The sequence below is a fragment of the Thermobia domestica genome, chromosome 2, assembly GCF_964235325.1.
Source record: "Thermobia domestica chromosome 2, izTheDome1.hap1.1, whole genome shotgun sequence".
In the NCBI taxonomy this organism is placed as follows: Eukaryota; Metazoa; Arthropoda; class Insecta; order Zygentoma; family Lepismatidae; genus Thermobia; species Thermobia domestica.
Genome location: NC_137455.1, coordinates 294,731,667 through 294,750,983, shown reverse-complemented (window position 1 = coordinate 294,750,983; position 19,317 = coordinate 294,731,667). Strand labels below are relative to the sequence as shown.

General features: G+C 34.8%; 1 protein-coding gene and 1 pseudogene across 1 annotated transcript in view; one reads left to right on the top strand and one right to left on the bottom strand.

Annotated features, from left to right (window-relative positions):
* The window catches only part of LOC145678589 (uncharacterized), an 820,101-nt gene that overhangs the window by 674,815 nt on the left and 125,969 nt on the right, over nucleotides 1-19,317 (top strand). Inside the window, exon 6 of the mRNA XM_081748923.1 lies at nucleotides 6,066-6,256. Within this exon, the coding sequence (XP_081605049.1) occupies nucleotides 6,066-6,256 (191 nt within the window). The remainder of the gene's footprint in view (nucleotides 1-6,065; nucleotides 6,257-19,317) is intronic.
* LOC145678927 (uncharacterized) lies at nucleotides 7,573-16,418 on the bottom strand (annotated as a pseudogene).

Here is a 19,317-nt window from a genome sequence, read left to right as displayed (position 1 = left end):
CGCAGTTCTAATTGTCATTAATTCAATAAAATTTTCTCTAAAAACAACGGAGAAGTAGTTCGAGGTTACAAGGAAACATTAAAAATAATATAAATTCCATTATATAGCGCTATTTTCAGTATACTTTTTACATGTAAAATATGGCACAAAGAATTGGTTGAAGGTCGACTTGAGGTGAAATTTCCGACATTAAACAGAGTTCTGTTATGAATCTCATTTTTAAATTTGAGGTTGACTTTTTATCCCCTTATTTTTGAAAGGAGTTGAACCTCCAAATAAAAGACTTACTTACTAAACTACAAAGTAAGCACACGTAAACTTTAATTAAAATATCACAAATATTACGATCGTGGAATGAACAGAGAGGTGAATAGAGAAACGCAGGTTGAGTCGAATGATGGAAATTCTTTTGCGTCTCAATCGATTATTTGTGCTCACAGAATGCAAAAAGTTCGTAAGTGTGCATTTTGTTTTTCAAAAAGTTCGTAAGTGTGCAACTTTTTTAAAGTTCCTCAAGTCCTTCAAAACTGATATGACTAAGTCTCCAAATTCTTCTAACAAATATGGACTTTATTATTTAACTTCATTTTTAATAAAGAAAAAAACATAATTCCAGTTGATTTGAGGCTTCTCCCAGAGTAATTTTTTCTTCGTTTATTAAGTGTGTCAATTATGTGAAAAATATGTGAAAAGACAATTATGTGAAAAATAAATCTTAATATTTCGCCATCCCATTTCCTTCTTTACTTGTGTTTTGACATAGCACTTTTGAAATATCTATATAGAGGAAGCGTGTGTTTGTGTATGTGTGTGACATGCCAGATGAAAAATATTCACCTTTGACACAGAAAGTGGCCCTCATAAATCCCATTCTTTGCATTCTCAGAGCCAAGGAGAGAAATAAGAAAAAAGGAAGAAAGAAAAATGAAGACTTTAAGAATCACCGGCAACACCATCGGATTTTTAAAATGGGAGCAGAATATTTATCATTATGTCACAAAGAATTTATCAACAGCGGCAAAGAAGATGATTTTGTTGACACACAGTTATTCTTTTTCCAGAAATCTTTTTCCTGTTTTCTCATAGCGTGGTAATGTAGGAATGTGCTCTTCATAAATATCTTAAGATATTGATGGTCAAATGGCAGCCTGTGGGCCGCATACGGCCCGCGAATAAAGATGAATAATGTATGATTTATTACCTTTTTTAACTGCAGATGTAGCAGTAAGTGTGTAGCTGGCAATCATAATATACCTGAATTGAGTTTTGATTTTTAACTGGGAAAATATATTCTTAACCTTTTGGTTACAAAGTCTGTTCTGCAAGGTGCATTGGTACATGGCTGATCTTTAGAAAAATGCAAATTTCACGTAGTTACTTCCAAATATTACCTTATGTTCTGATTGACCTAGACATATGAAACAAAATGCAGGACACGGAGAATACAACAAAAATTTAGAATGTCCTGAATTGTACACCTGAAGATAACGGATTTGGCACACCTGCGATGCATACAATTACCCCAATAATGTTGTAGCGTGTGTGTGTTCAAGTGCACCGCGGAGAGATGGCAACTCTGCTTAGATATGGAAGGTCGAACTGCTGTGATTTCGTTGACTTGCAGTATCTTCTTTGATATTATAAACACTTCATTTAAATTCAAGTGATCCTTCCGAAAAATGGTTCGGGACTTCCCGGGCACCCGTTATTTCTTGACAACATATAAAGAAATTGGTCAGTCAAACATTGTAGAGCAGACAACATGCATGATTATAAATCGAGATAGTAACAACGAAAACTACTGAAGTATAATAATAATAATAATAATAATAATAATAATAATAATAATAATAATAATAATAATAATAATAATAATTTTATTTTTCGTGCTGTGAACAGCTCATTGGCAAAAATACAACACTATATTAAAACCATTATAGAATTATTTAAAACAGATCAGAAAATTTGCAGTATAGAATAAATATTAGCAGGTTAAGGTCCTTGTTAGAAGGTTAATATGTTCACATCACAAGATTTAAGCTGATTATAAAACAAGATTAAAATAGGAACAGTCAATATCATAATATACTATTCACAGAACTATGGAAATTAAAGCTTCATTTAACTATCGTTTAAGGTATTAGTCAACTTTGCTTAAAATTTAATATCCGGTATGCAAAAGATCCTCATTACTTGTCATATTTTCACTTAAAAGATTGGTTCTTTGAATAAAATGTTATAACTAAAGATATTCTGAAGATACATAATACCAATAAAATCAAGTACCTTGTCATAAGTTAAAACAGGTTTGTAATATATATATATATATATAATTGCTCTATCGTTTCTCAGAATATATGTTCATTTTAAACTGTTATAAGACATTGCCAGGCTTCTCAATATTTTACATTTTGAATAATAATAATAATAAACACATTTATCTATTATGTGATGTTTCGCGGGACGCTCTACATAAGGAGTGCAGTGTACCTTTAAGGGTTCTTTATCAACAGTAGCTGTATGTATTAGTTGTACAGAACTGTTGTATACAGAACAATAAATAAAATGATTTATCTTTGATGTGGTTTCGCAAGAGTGCCTTGTGTAAAGAACACACTATATCGTTTACGGGTTCTCAATGAAAACCAAACGTCAGTTTGAATATGAAGTCCCTGATGAGCGCATTGCGGATCCCAAAATTTCTTTCCAAAGTAGCTTTTATTTTCATGTTTTGGATCAAACGATAAGCTGACTAGAAGAACGGTCTTCTGAACTAAACCACCATCGTGACCTATTTGGGATTTTATACAGAATCAAAAATGAAGACAAGGATTCCCTGATGAAGAAATGTGCTGATCTTCAAATTGCTTTAACAGATGAAGAGCATTGAGATATTGAGTTACCAACTTCAACAGGAACTATTGGTTTTACTCTCCCTACTACCAGATGAAAATGCTAAATGCCACCTTGAAGAAAGAAAATACTTGACGAGTAACCAGCTGACTGAAAATTTCCCTAATGCACTCGGAATTGCTCTCACTCTTCCTGTCAGCGTGGCTTCAGGCGAAAGGAGCTTCTCAAAATTAAAGTTAATTTAAAAAATTATTTGAGCTCTACCATGTGCTAGGAGCGCCTCATAGGACTCGCCATGATGTCGATTGAGTTCAACATTGTTCTAAACATTGACATAGATGTCGTTGTCAGAGATTTTGCAGACGAAAAAGCTCAAAAGGTCATATTGTAATTGTTGTGAGATGTTGAAACTAAATGTATTTAAAATTGTTTAATTTGTTGCTAATTTTCAGTAATAGTGGAATTTAGTTTTTTTTTTTAAATTTTATTATGGCTTTCATTATCACGCCTGAGGCCAAAGGTTGCAAAATTAGGAAAACGATTTCTGTAAATTATTCTAGATTTTAAGCTACTGTTTATATGGAAGAAAAAGATGTGGACGCTTTCACATAAAGTTCCCCAAATTGACTTTGATATGCTTTACTTACTTATCAAACTTACGAAAGTTGGAGGATTTCTAATACTTGATAAAAACCTGTTATTAAGCTTTAGTTTTGTAGGAGTCTTCAGCTTGTGTACAAATTCATGAGATGTGTTTAATTAATGCTATGGACATCAGTAGCGCAACGCAAAAATACCGACCCACCCCCGCAGAATTAGTTTTGGGCCCCCTTCCAATGCCCATTAACTTCACAATATTATTATGTTCCTGAAGAAGACAATGGTTAATAAATTCATGGAATATAGTAAAATTACAATCAAAATTAATACTCACCGAAAATGGCAAAAATTATTTTCCCTTAACCTTCCAGTGGTAAGATGATTTTTTAAACTGATATTACTAGAATGGATGAATTTTCATCCGGAGCATATTTTTCTTATCTAAAGTAATTAATGTAGTTCAGGGAAATGGAAATTCTGTATTCGGCTCACTTTTTGTAGCCTATAGTTTCTGACATTTGCTTCGCGGAGGAACCCCAAACTCTGCGGCCCCCGCACTGTAAGCCCTGCGGGCCCCTCATTTACGCCACTGACCTACATAAAAAGAGCTGTTTGTATTGCTCTGCTTAAAACATGTTCAACATATGTGAAATGTATTTATTGGAAATGTGGTGAAATGTATTTTTCACATTATTAGAATAGATTGTTACATAGTTGGATATATGGTAGAATGATTCCTGATGCTATTGATACAATATAGCAGTAATCACGTCACGATTAGTAATATTGAATAAATTCTGTTCGATGTTGTTTCTGTTTATAGATATCAATACATAAATAATAATAATAATAATAATAATAATAATAATAATAATAATAATAATAATAATAATAATAATAATAATAATAATACAATTGATACATATGTATTTTTTAAGTACTAAATATACCTATATCTTGTATTTGAGCATTAATTTTTTTTTCTAAAAAATTGGTTTAAAATATTAAAATCACTGTAATAAAAATGTCAAATACAGGCTAGAACTGGTGGGCGCCAAACAGTTACTTGGCCTGGGTGAAAATTTTGCCTTAGTCCGCCCCTGCAAGGACTGTTTATCCATCATCATGACTAGCTTACCGTACTAATGTTACCGAATGTCTAAAATTTATAGTTACTTCTGCAAGCCAGTCTTACCGATAGACCAACAATTGTTGGGCCGAACGCATCCACACATTATAAGGAGTGTAGCACTGTCCATTTTTATGTTTTGTGAAAAGTTCTGAATTGCATAACAAAATGTATTTCTGAAAACAAAATAGTTGAATGTTTATTTTTTTCCTTCACGAATTGGAATGTAAGAAAATATCTTTCTATTGAAGAAATTTCCAAAGTATTATACGAATGTATTGTACCTTTACCAGAGACACATTCTAACATTGAGGAAGATGAAAGCCCGAAGGATGAATTACTCAGCAGAAATGAAACACCAGTATTTGAAGAAACTAATACTAGTCGTAGTCTTGTCAAAAGAAGGCACAAAACCTATACATCTTTCATTGAACGAGTTCCAGATCAAAGTAGCGACTACATTATTGCTCAAAAACAAAACAGAAATCACCCATCTAAAGATTCTCCTCCTACCTAAAATAAACAAAAGATAAAGAAGCCCATCAAACCCAGATCGGATGACGATGCAAGGGTAGATGGTGAGGTCACTTACCAGGCTACAGTTCTGATAAAGGACAGTGTAGGTACTGCACCAAAGGGCAAACATCCGTCATTTGCGTCTCGATTGGGGTGTGAAGTTGTTTTACTAAAAAACGAAACTGTTTCTCTGATTTCCATGCGAAGAAATGACTGTTTTCAAGATCGAAAAAACAAAATTGATGTTGATACCTGTGCTAACAGAATGTATTCTTTTATTTGATATGTATCTAATCTGTATTTAGTGATGTATACTTAGAATGAGTGTAATTGCTTGACTTATATTTACAAAACTTTGTGACTAACTTCCCTTGGCAATGTATCCTATGGGGCACATTACGTCACAGCCTTGTCTAAATAAAACATGTAACTAAAATGTGCAATTATGATTTATTTTTACATTTATTTTACACGAAAATTGCTTGCAATATTTTTTTTAGCAACGCAAGTGTTCTTGCCAAGGAAATGCTTAAACTAAAAAATGTCAATATTTCCAAGCTAAAGGTATAACCTTTCTACTTCTTGTAATACAATTGTGCTTATCTCCTGGAAAAGAGCGTTTTAGCACTCCAAGGATACTCATAACATAAGATTTTCCACAGGGTCGTTTCCGCATTGTCTATAGAGCTTCCTGTTGTAAATATTATTAGAATTATTATTACATTAATATAGAATCATGAACAATATGTCTAAATATAGTTCATTTCAAAGATAAGTATAATTTTTTTCTTTGTGTTCTGGATTTCACATAACAACATTATTCTTTACTACAATATAATTCAGAGCTGTCATCTCCAAGCAGTTGTTTTCAATGTCTGTTTGTTATCATGTTCTATTTTTATCCGCGACACATAATTATAGTAAACAATTTCTGTTTAATGTAAATGAAAATGTTTGTTTGTTTCAGTAAATAAAAACGGGAAACTAGTAGCTTCAGTGGACCAGAAAGTTGACTCCTCCCAGGATACAAATAGTGCTACCCCCGCCACTCACGTTGAAACAGAACTAGACGTTCCTTCTCGAGGTATTCACAGAACTATGGTATCAGGAGATGACGTCACCAGAAATGGAGATAGGCGATCTTCTGTCTCTTCAAATGTGAGTATTGACACTTTATTTTTGATGTTCGAAATGATCAAAGGCTCCTGGAACTAACTCTAAATTAATGGGATTTTTAAACGTAGAAGAGTAACACAAAAACATTAATCTACAACAAGAACTACTAGATTTATAACACAATCATAGACTCATTATATAGCAACAAAATTTAACAATATTACCGATTCGGATAAAAGACGAGCGTAGTATGGAAATTTACAAACGTTTAATCTCACAACAGGTAGAAAATATGACAAATGAACAAGTTGAAACAATGTTACAAAAGTAACGTCCAACTTAAATTTATGTATTAATCAGCTGACTTAAAAAAAAACTAGTTCAAACACAAACTTCCGCTTACGTGAGCACTTATCTTAAGCACAAACATAATTATTTAAATTAGTGTTGTGAGTTACGCTAGCCGGAACTGAAAGATGAGACTTCTGGAAAACCGAAGCCCTACCGTCCTTGGAATACAAGGCATATAAAATAGTATAAAAAATCTGGAACTCCGATTACCTTTAGACAAGGATGAGGAACAATGTCAGCATGTGGAGTTTCCGATATACTTGTGATATTTGTGCTATGTTTAATATAATTTTTCTTTTACTTCTATGGGTTTTCTTTCTTTCGAAAAGCAGGCAAATCGAAATTTCTTGTGTCTCAAATACTATGCAACAATGAACATCACTAAACACTGCTATTATAATTCAGTGTATTACAAAAGAAGAACTTGTTAATAGTACAGTATACCCATGAATTATATTCTAAACAACACGGACAACGTTCAATTGATTCCTGACACCAACATAAGACAAAAAGTTTAGACCAACTTGGGTGTAGAATGAATCCTTTCAGTGCTGTGACCAACCGCAAGTTTGTCGGAAAAATGCAAAAAATAATCGTAACTCAAGAACAAAATGTCCGATAAAAATTGGGTAAAATGGAATGTTCATTAATTTCAGTCATAGATTCCATTAATACACAATTGAACGTGGCGCAGCAGCAGCACAAGGGTTGTTCCCAATAAAAATTGTTCAATTCCTGGTTTGTTTTGTTAAAAGTTCAATGAGAAAAACAAAAACAAAAACAAGGTACAGTATTTAAACGAGCAAAAAACCATAGCACATTGCCGAAATTGAAAGTCCTCTGTTAGAATTCGAAAGAAGTTAGCTCAGCTTAATACTGCATTTCAAATTGATAGATCATCTAATACAGTAATAATAGTATTGGTTTAAATAAAAGGAGATGGGTGAAGTTCGGTCTTTTTTTTTTTTTTTTTTGCCTATGATAGTCATTAAAAATAGGAGTACAGGGTTCATTATCAAAGTAATGAACATTGCTTTAGAAAAACTGTTTTATTATTCCGATTGTTACAAATCTTTAAAATTCCTCAAAATACGCTCCTTCTGCATCGATACACTTCTGGAGACGTATTTTCCACGCCTGGAAAGCATCTTTAAAATCCTCGGCTGGAATGGCTTTTAAAAACCTTGTAACATGGGCTTGAATGTTCTGCACGGAGTCCCAATGTTTTCTTTTGAAGTGTCTCTTCAAACGGGGAAACAAAAAAAAAGTCACTAGGAGCCAGGTCAGGACTATAGGGGGGTGGGGGACCACTGGGGTTCTGCTCCGGGCCAGGAAGTCGATGACGGTGAAGGCGGTGTGACTTGGTGCATTGTCGTGGTGGAGTTTCATTGAGTCTTTGATGTCACTTCGAACGCGGGCGACCCTGCGTTTCAGTCTCTTGAGCACTTCTAGAAAAAATCCTGCGTTGACAGGTTGTCCTGGTGGCACAAACTCGAAATGGATGATTCCTCGAACGTCGAAGAAGACAATGAGCATGGTTTTGATTTGGGATTTGCTCATGCGCGCCTTTTTGGGGCGGGGGGAGGATGAGGTGTGTCACTCCGCACTCTGCCTTTTGGATTCTGGATCGTATTCGAACATCCAGGATTCGTCTTCAGTTACGACCGAGTCTAAAAAGTCCGGATCACTTTCACACAATGCCAACAATTCCTTGCAGCGCAAAACTCGAAGTTCTTTTTGTTCGTTCGTCAACACCTTCGGCACAAGCTTCTCACAGACCTTTCGCATTCGCATTGCGCTATCCCATGTACCGCAAATGTTGTCATGTTTAGGGTGTCCGCGATTTGTTGAATGCTCACACGCCGGTCTCAGCGCAACACTTCACGCACACGGTTAACGTTGTCGTCGGTCCTCGCCGTTGTTGGGCGTCCAGAACGGGGCTCGTCGGCGACCTCCTCCCGACCCTCCTTGAACGACTTGTGCCATTTTCCGACCTGGGATCTTGACAAACACTCCTGCTTGTAGGCCTCTTTCAGCATCTGGTAAGTTTCCGTAGTATTCATACCCAACTTGACGCAAAATTTTATGGCGTAGCGTTGTTGGAGCGAACGCTTCATCGCGCCGTGTTACAACTTGTAAAAACGTGCTACACGCGGATCAACACGCTGTCACTGCTCGCAGCAGACTGACTCCGGGCGCGTTTGGAAGGACATACCACCCATTGCTTTTTCCGCGCCGGCAGCGCGCGCTGCGGTGGGATGTTGAGTCAGGGTAGCATAACGCTCATTACTTTCATAATGAACCTTGCATATAAAAGCCAATATATCGTATCAATATGAAGTTCAAGCATTAAATGTTACATTTCTACAAGCATTAAATGTTATATTTCTACAAGCATTAAATGTTATATTTCTACATAAAAAATATTGTAGTAAGCCACATAAAGAACTTCGCAAAACATTTTTGTTGATATTTCACCAGTTTAGCCGGTTTTTCGAGCTAGCAATAACAACTTCAGTATGAGGCGCTTCATGAACCACACTTCATGCTCATGAATGCTTATTGATAAGTTTATTAACTCTAGTCTCCACAAAAAAAGAAGTATAAAGTTCGTGAAGTGCCTCAAACGTTGAGTTGAGTTGATTTTCAGTTTAACATTCCTTTCAACAGCGAGGTTATATGAGACGGAACCTTCTAATTAACGTGGAATCCGAAAAACATGAGCTCCCGCCGGGAATCGAACCCGGGTCTCCCACGCCAGTGGTGCATACGCTAATTGTTTAGCCACAGAGGAGCCCTGCCTCAACTGTTGTTGCACGTTCGAAAAAAACGTCTAAACTGATAACATCAGCGATGGCAACCTGAAACGTCATAAGAGCCCATCTCGAGAAGAAGAAATTTCCATTTTGCTCTTGAATTTTCCACACTCTACGAAAGTTTCAAAATTTATAAAATATGAGAAAGTAAAGCTAGTTATGTCACTCACCTTCTTTAATATATGAGTGAATTTAGATCTATCTCAACCAAACAGTTTATGAATAAGTAATTAAGAAAGAGAATTAAAAACGATGAAAATTTTGTTGTTACACTGTAAAAAAAATCGTTGTGTTATTTCAACGACATGCCTATGTGTTAACACGATTGTGTTAAAATGTAACACAAACAGGTGGGTACAACAACTCCCTCTCCATTTGGAGTTGTGTGTCAAATGCCGGTAGTTTAAATGCCACACAACCTGTGTGTTAAATTAACACAAGTATAGAATCTTCGGTGTTGTTTTCTGCGTGATTCCCAAATATGTTGAGCATCTAATTATAAAGGCTTATGTACTGAAGGTACAGACAAACACAGTAGATAGGAATACTTAAATAAATCGCAAGATTTCAACGTGCAAACCGACGATGTCTTTTCAATTGTTTTACATAATGTTTCTGAAGAAAAATGTCAACAGCGAGGAACAACACCGTATTACTGTGTCATTTCTACACTGCATTAGAGCTCACTAGTCAACACCTGGGACTGTGCTTCAAAAATGGCGGAAAACAAGTAGAATCACGATTAAGAGGCAAACGTATTATAAGGATATAGATAAGAATTTCCTATCATTCTTGAACAAGATCTTGGTGAAGGTTGCGTTTCGTACAATCAAGAAATACTGTGCTTCACAATAAATGTTGGAGAGGACGACGAAAAAGTTTATGATGATTTTTTAAATTAATGTTATCTGTAGTTTACTATTTTTATTTCAAAATTAGAATCTTCGGCAATCGTAAGCATGCACACCACAAGCTTTTCCAACACAGAAAAATGGTTACATCAACACCGCACACGGAGTAGGTGTCGTGGTAATACAGAAGTGGAGTCGAACTAACACCGAAAGCGGTGTTAATCTGGTGGGCTGACCTTGAACTTTAACACAGGGTGTGTTAAATTAACACCAAAACGGTGTTACTTATACGATTTTGACCTTAAATCATGACACAGGTTGTGTGTTGAAGTAATAAAAAATGTTGTTGAAATAACACAGGGACTGTGTTATATTGATACTTGACATGGTGTAATATTAACCCGACCCTGACATGGTGTCAAATCAACACCGAAAATACTAACACAAATCCAAATTTAACATCGCTCAACACCGGTTGTATTGAAAATGTAACACACACTCTGTGTTAAACGTCAACACCGCGGGGTCTGTGTTGAATTAAGACCGCATAGTGGTAGTCACGCTGAAACTACTGTCCTGTGTTGAATTTGAATTGAATTAACACAACCATTTTTTACTGTGTAGAAATTAGTATTTGCGTCACGCATTTGTGATGTAATCTTCGATGGAACGTAACGAAACTGGATAAACAGCTTCATTCTTTAGTAATTTCATGTGGAAGTTTTGGAAAAAATGAAATCTTTGAGTTTTACGTCCCACGGTTATGCCGGTTAGGCTAAAGGAGACGGTGATGATGAATAATGAATGAAATGGTGGAATGAAGAAAGTGGGAGGAAACGGGAGAACCCCGAGAAAACTCACGCACACGGTGTTTGTCCACCACAAAGTTCACTTGGCGGGGGCTGGGATCGAACCCGGGACCCCAAGCACCAGAGGTGAACGCTCTACCACTGAGCCACCGCGGCCCCCAATGTGGAAGTCTTGGAATTTCGTGTGGGTTATTTCCCATTTGGTATTGTTTTAAGTACTAGATATGCTAATAAGTTTCATGGTGCTTTTCGTTTCTTTTTAGAATTGCAAGTCACTGTATAAATCACTTTAACAATATAATCCATTTTACAGTAACAAAATTTGACAATTAGCCCTGATTTCATGTTTAGTGAGGACTCATTAGCTTGCTTCCCACTCATAGAGAAATTTATTAGCGTCGATGAAGTAAATGTATGAAAAATCCCATATATGCTGCTGATATCTACAAACATTCCCTTTATCAATTGTGGAAAAATTAATAACGAAAAATCCCCCAAAATAGGATTTTTCCCACGGGCTAACATCACTGGACAGAATATCAACAATGTTTTCTCTGTGTTTTTTTATGTGACTTGCTAGAATGTTTTCCAACACAGAAAAATGGTTACATCAACACCGCACACGGAGTAGGTGTCGTGGTAATACAGAAGTGGAGTCGAACTAACACCGAAAGCGGTGTTAATCTGGTGGGCTGACCTTGAACTTTAACACAGGGTGTGTTAAATTAACACCAAAACGGTGTTACTTATACGATTTTGACCTTAAATCATGACACAGGTTGTGTGTTGAAGTAATAAAAAATGTTGTTGAAATAACACAGGGACTGTGTTATATTGATACTTGACATGGTGTAATATTAACCCGACCCTGACATGGTGTCAAATCAACACCGAAAATACTAACACAAATCCAAATTTAACATCGCTCAACACCGGTTGTATTGAAAATGTAACACACACTCTGTGTTAAACGTCAACACCGCGGGGTCTGTGTTGAATTAAGACCACATAGTGGTAGTCACGCTGGAACTACTGTCCTGTGTTGAATTTGAATTGAATTAACACAACCATTTTTTACTGTGTAGAAATTAGTATTTGCGTCACGCATTTGTGATGTAATCTTCGATGGAACGTAACGAAACTGGATAAACAGCTTCATTCTTTAGTAATTTCATGTGGAAGTTTTGGAAAAAATGAAATCTTTGAGTTTTACGTCCCACGGTTATGCCGGTTAGGCTAAAGGAGACGGTGATGATGAATAATGAATGAAATGGTGGAATGAAGAAAGTGGGAGGAAACGGGAGAACCCCGAGAAAACTCACGCACACGGTGTTTGTCCACCACAAAGTTCACTTGGCGGGGGCTGGGATCGAACCCGGGACCCCAAGCACCAGAGGTGAACGCTCTACCACTGAGCCACCGCGGCCCCCAATGTGGAAGTCTTGGAATTTCGTGTGGGTTATTTCCCATTTGGTATTGTTTTAAGTACTAGATATGCTAATAAGTTTCATGGTGCTTTTCGTTTCTTTTTAGAATTGCAAGTCACTGTATAAATCACTTTAACAATATAATCCATTTTACAGTAACAAAATTTGACAATTAGCCCTGATTTCATGTTTAGTGAGGACTCATTAGCTTGCTTCCCACTCATAGAGAAATTTATTAGCGTCGATGAAGTAAATGTATGAAAAATCCCATATATGCTGCTGATATCTACAAACATTCCCTTTATCAATTGTGGAAAAATTAATAACGAAAAATCCCCCAAAATAGGATTTTTCCCACGGGCTAACATCACTGGACAGAATATCAACAATGTTTTCTCTGTGTTTTTTTATGTGACTTGCTAGAATGTTTTCCAGGTATATCTTGCAGAAATGTAACGTGTAATGCTTGAACTTCATATTCATACAATGTATTGGCTTTTATGAACAAACACTTTTACTTTTTATGGCTATCATCAGGGGTAAAAGTGAGAGTGAACGCGGGGGAAGTCGTACACCCACTTCCAAAAAAATATCAATGGCGTCCCCCGCTTCTCACAAAAATTACAATGAGCAAAGATAGGCACGGGGGACGGTGTGACGTCATACGTCCCCCTGCCAGTTCAGATCCACTTTTACCCCTATCATAGGCGGAAAAAGGCCGATCTCTTTGACTACTAACTTCTATTCATATGTGCAGTTGTCCCATTATTGAGTAAGCTTTTGTGTTTTGAGTTTCTTATGCAATACCAAAGTTATGAAGGATGGAACCTACAATTAACGTCGACTCCAAACTCTGATTGCTCCTTGAGATCCGGCAGTTAATGAGTCTGCAAATCATTAGCAAGATCAATTCTCACAGAAAAACAGTTCCCCAGCACGCTATCTTGCCTACAAGATAGCTGAATTAGAGAACTGCGCCACCAGCCTTGACAATATGATTTACAGTATGAAATCAGGGGCGGCCCTAGGCAATTTGTCCCCCGTGCAGTGGCATCATTTGCCAGCTCCTTTCTAAAGAAACAACAAAATTTAAAAGCCACAATTTTAAGCATGCTACCCCATCATAAACAACGAAGGGGAGTGAAAGTGCACTCGCACCCAGAAACGCTTAGACACTACAAATGTCTTTATGACTTCTTTCTCTTTAAATAATAATCTATTATGTTAGTGAAAGATAAAGCAAACACATCCATAGAAGAAAGATAGTAATCTTTTTCATAGAATTCAATATCGAGCGTCAATCTCAATATATCAGATTGTAATATCAGTGCAACTAGCTTTTTATCTTAATTTCTTGATTTTCCTTCCACATCCGTTAAATAAACAAAAACTTGTTTCCACCTTCAATGTTAAGGAACTTGTTTGTGACAAAGATAAGACTACTTTTGGAACCAAAACTGATAACTAACTAAATGGAACCGGTGATGCGACCTAAACATGATTTATGAGGGTAGTATTCAAATAGAAGGTCGGCTTAGTGAATTTAACTACAATCAGTATGAAGTCTGTTTCCAACAAGAAATATTTATCCTAAATAATATAGTTATGACAGATTTTGATACTCTTCGAAACTTGTCGCCTGTTGCACATATGGTAGAACCAGTCCTGTATGAAATATGTAGTATTAGCACATACTGTGGTAGGACTTCCTTTTCCTTATCTTCCAAGCAGAAAAATCAGTTGATACTGCCAGGAGAATCACACAGAATCAGTTAATACTGCCAAGACATATACATTTCATACTTTCTAATCCACAATTACAAGTATGTTAGATCATGTATGAACTTATGCAATTTGTTTCTGTTTGAAATAATGTCTGGCAGACACTCTTCTAGCTCACGAAGAAAACAAGAAAAAATGATAATGTACGGTTAGAGCTGGGAACCTAGTGTCTGCTATCTTTGTGGGCTCAATAATGGATCGAACGAAGGGCTATTTGAAGCTCGTAAAACTTCAGATAAAACCTTTGTGAAATAAAGAAAAAGGAGGGAAGTTTTATCCTATATCTTGCACTAGCACATGCTCAAAAAGAAGAACGAACGACCTGTGATACGCCAGTGCTGCATTCGAGTGGGCAACGTTCCATTTTGGCAGCTTCTTCATACTTGGTTCTGCTTGTGTTAGGTTATATATTTTTATATCCTTCTTTTGCACAGGCTTTATTTTTATTTTCTGCTTTTTCTTTCTTATTTCCCATTCATTTCTTGTTCTTGTTTATTTCTCTTTTTAATTTCTAATATAGGTCAGAGGGGTAGGAGAAGGAAGCTAAACAGAGGAAACAGCAATGTAGGGGGTTACATAGCTTTTCTGTTTTTCTTTTTTTTAAAAAAAGATCAAGACAAAAAATCCTGGTGGTTGCTGTTATTAATTTCCTGTAGATTATGCAATCATCGGTGCAACTTTTTTATAGTTTACAACTTACATTAATAGAAACCAATAGTTTTTGAAAAGGTTCGTTTCTAGATATATTGTAATACTTGAGTAATATCAAATCCAAAAATGGATCTTTAGTACTCTTTTCATGAAATTGTGATAATCAATTTTGGGTTTCACCCTATAGCCGCGACATTCATATATATGCTTTAAGGTTTCGTGTTCTAGATTTATTCCATTTGGCTACAACAACATCAAATAGCTCTGAAATGAAATCACTATTGGTTGTTGTAATAGTTTTGAATTTTACTATTTTTGCAACACCTAATAACAACAAATTCATGCATATTCGAAAAATACTAATACATGGGCTTAAAAAGTTACAAGCACCAATTACTTCTTATCAGTCACAACTGCTAAAATAAATATAGGCTAACCATAAATTTTCAACAATATCATATAACCATACAACCACCATCAGCAAATGTTCATATCTGCTTTTATCTGTAATTTTTTTTGTCTATAACAGAAATTTAAAAACACTAGTAATTTTGACTGCACTTTTCCATAAATTAGGGATTATAACCTTAAACGAAACTATTCTGAAGACAGTTATTTCTATCTGGATCATTTTTGAGATACGTATCGTTCATTCTTGGGTAAACACTGGAAGTGTTGAAATTTTAAAAAAGCATTGTATCCTACAAGTTATACATCGCAACACAACGTGTTTTGTATGCAGGGATTGCATATCCTTCAGGAGTTTGTTTCATGGTCAAATTATAATGAAAAACCAAATATAACCATTTCTCCAGTCGAAGATGAATCTTTATTGTTCGGAATGTTTTGCCAAATGAACATCATATATCATAAACATTATAAGTAATTGTGTGTGTAATGAATTTTCTTATTACATACTACATGCAAGAAGAAAGTATAATGTCCCATCAACTTACATGATGGCATTACAAATACAAAATTTCTTCGTGTTATTAATGTCCAAATAGTCATTTATGTTTTTGCATGATTAAATTTTATTTCATTTCATTCATAATTATTATCTGAATTATTTAGTTTAGTGGCAAATAAAGACTTAAAATCTGCGCCTTAAAAGCTAACGTTGCATGAAGATGAAGAAATTTGTTTGTGAAAAAATGTTTATTAATGAAAATAAGTGTGATATTTACTAAATGTGGAAATTGAATATTAAATATAACAAGAAAAATATTTGTAATTAAATTATACATCAGGGAAAAAACTAATAATAATATTTTACTATCGATTGAAAGTTATAATTTAGTTGAAGACAACAATTGATAGTAAAATTATGTGCTGCTGGATAGCTAATTTCGTCCTTCAGAACCAAATTCGATACAACCTACCGCGTAACAGCCAAATTTAAGGAAATTGCATGTGATTTAATTGATTAAGAATTTTATACATGAAAATATGTTTATGAGCATCGTTTACTTCCTGCATGCATAAGCTGTTTGTTCGTATCTGTTTATGTACCTCATGGCTCTGCACTTACTCTTAAGAGATAATTACTTTTAACTGTAAGCAAGACGTGGAAACTCAGCGTAATAACATAATATAAATAATCACCGGATTCGAGTGATAAAATATCAATCTGTGAAGTGAGATGATTATTATTATATTTACGACGTTATGATATTCAATGAATTATGATAAATAAAAATAATATAATTGTGAAATGAATAATGTTGAATGCTTCGTAAGATATGAATAATAAATTATTAATTAATTAATGTTGCTGTTTACTAGTTGGTCACTACGAATCCTGGTGTGTTTTCTGACTGACTGAGTGAAGTTTCTAAAGCTGTTACAACGGTGTATATAGTATGTAATTGTCCTGTATATGTTCCGTGCTTTTGTTTTGCAGTCCTGTACATTGTGATATTGTGCTTATGACTGTAGACCTGATCACCACTTACCACGTTTACAGTGAGTGCGTGTATTTAGATATTAAACTATATGAAAACAGCTTATACTAGACTGGCTATTGATAACAACTCAATAAACTCTGAGTGAATAAAGGCAATTACTATGGGAAAAATCTTCATTACTTCTCCGAATATTGATCAAAGTTTAATCTGACGGTTAACTTCCAAGGAGGGGTCCTGTCTGGCACGTTCTGACACGAGTCCTGTGATCTTCAGGTTGGGCCAACGAATTCATTAATTCGTTTACAATTAGAACATCAACCTGTACTATCGTCACGAGTCATCTTGAGCAAGTACAGTGTGTTCACAAAACTACATAACATTACCCTTAAAGAAGTGGTGAAAGGGGAGTGTTACAAAAGAAAACACTGATCTGATAACTTTTAGCCTTCACTTCTAACCTCTAATTAATCAAGTCATTTTAAACTTTAGCCACCAAGAGGAAAGAAGAAAGTGAAACTTAACAATAACAAAAATAATAGTTTCATTTGAAGCGCTCCAAACAGCTCATAGGCAAAAATACAGCACTTGTAAAATTCCAATCTATGTATAATTTGATAAAATAGGATACACAATAAAATAATCATAATAGTGAATTATAATAGTGAATCATAATAGTGAATTATAAACTTAGAACGTTAGGACCCTTGTTAGAATGTTAAGATATACAAATTTCTTAAATTCAAAATCGAAAAATGAAAATTCAAGTTCAAAATAAAATTACTTTTACGTAAAAGAAATTTGTTGAATTTTACTTTTTATGCCTGCCAAGCTAAAAATATTGTTTTCACTTTGTTGTAGCATTAGTTAAAATATAATCTTTAATATTGGCAGGTACTTCCTCTCATAAATTTAATACATTTGCTAGTCTATATGACACTACGTGAGGTGTATCTTCTCGTATGGCCAATTTAGCTTATAAGATTTATTTTGGCTCTTTTCAGTAGTTTCAGATCTCGAATTAGATGGTACCAATGTCGATTGATTCCTTATTCTTATCTATGTTATAGTTTCTAAACATTATTCATTACAGCATTTATAGTCAAAAACCTTTTGAATAAATTATTGATAAACGAATTTCATTCTTTCAAACGAACTTTGAAGTCCAAGAATTGTTTCAGAGTATATGATAATAACAATTTGGATTATTTCACTTACGACCAGGAGGATGCATGCGATCGACAACAATTTTCGTAGATAATGAAGGAACTTATGCACAATTCTACATTAATTTGTGTAAAATTTAACTAAAATTTTAATCGAAATTAACAAACAAGGGGGAGAAGTTCGAAGCTACGTTCAGGCTAGATTCCACAGCTAATTTTCTTCCTTTTTGAGTACTGCAAAAAAATAAATACTATAGTATATTGTACTTACTTAAATGTGTTATGAATTAGTTTCTAATATTTACAAAATACTATAAATTAATCTAGGACATGGCATTTTCAAGAAATTTCTAATTGATTAGCAGTACATTTTTAGGTTAATTAAAGTAAGAGCTGCTTGCTTTGAAAAGGAAGATTCTTAAAAAATTGTCTTAGATTATTAGCATTTCCTATTCATTTCTGCGTTTAAGTGATAAATTAACAAGAATACTAGCTTAAATATCTACTTTCAGCTCTACTGGATAAATTTTGAACATATAGACTAATTTGTTGTACAACAATTTTGTACGTTGTTTTGAACATATAATCTGTAGTAAATATAACAATTATATAATCAGCTGTATCTACTGTAGTATTATAAATACGTAAGCAGGAATATTCGTATTTAGTTGTATATAATGTATATATAAACTCATGGAAATGGAAATTAAATTAAACTTCCAGTTTAACGTACCCTGATTATGCTCTTTAGGCTAAAAGAGACGAATAGTTAATGGAAATAAATTATGCTTAGGGCCTATACAATAATTGGTGGAATGCGAATGTTGAAGAAAATAAGAGAACCCGGGAAAATCCATGGACAAGTTGTTCATCGTACACACATGGCCTGAGATCGGCTCAGGAAACCCTTAGATCATAGATAAACGCTCTACCACTGAACCACTGTGCCAATTTGAATCTTTCAATTAAAATCAATTGTATCTACTGCAGTACTGTATAATCCAATGTAGTATTGTAAATATGCAAGAATATTTACATGTATTTGCAGATAATATTTATATAAGCTTGCGTACCATCCATATGTAATACAAAAATTCTTATTGCGGCTTTTCCTAAGAGAGGATGTAATTCTTCACTGGCCGGTAGTAGATATATTCAACAGACAAAATGAAAATTGGTTTATCTGTTAGAGTTCAGTGTTCCTTTTCAGCATCGAAGCTATATGAGACATGGGTCTACATTTTAAGGTGGAAACTGAATCACTGTAATTTGTTGTTGATTTGTGCTTGACATACCGTTCAACAGCGAGGCTGCATGAAACGTGGACCTACCGCTTAAAGTGGGAC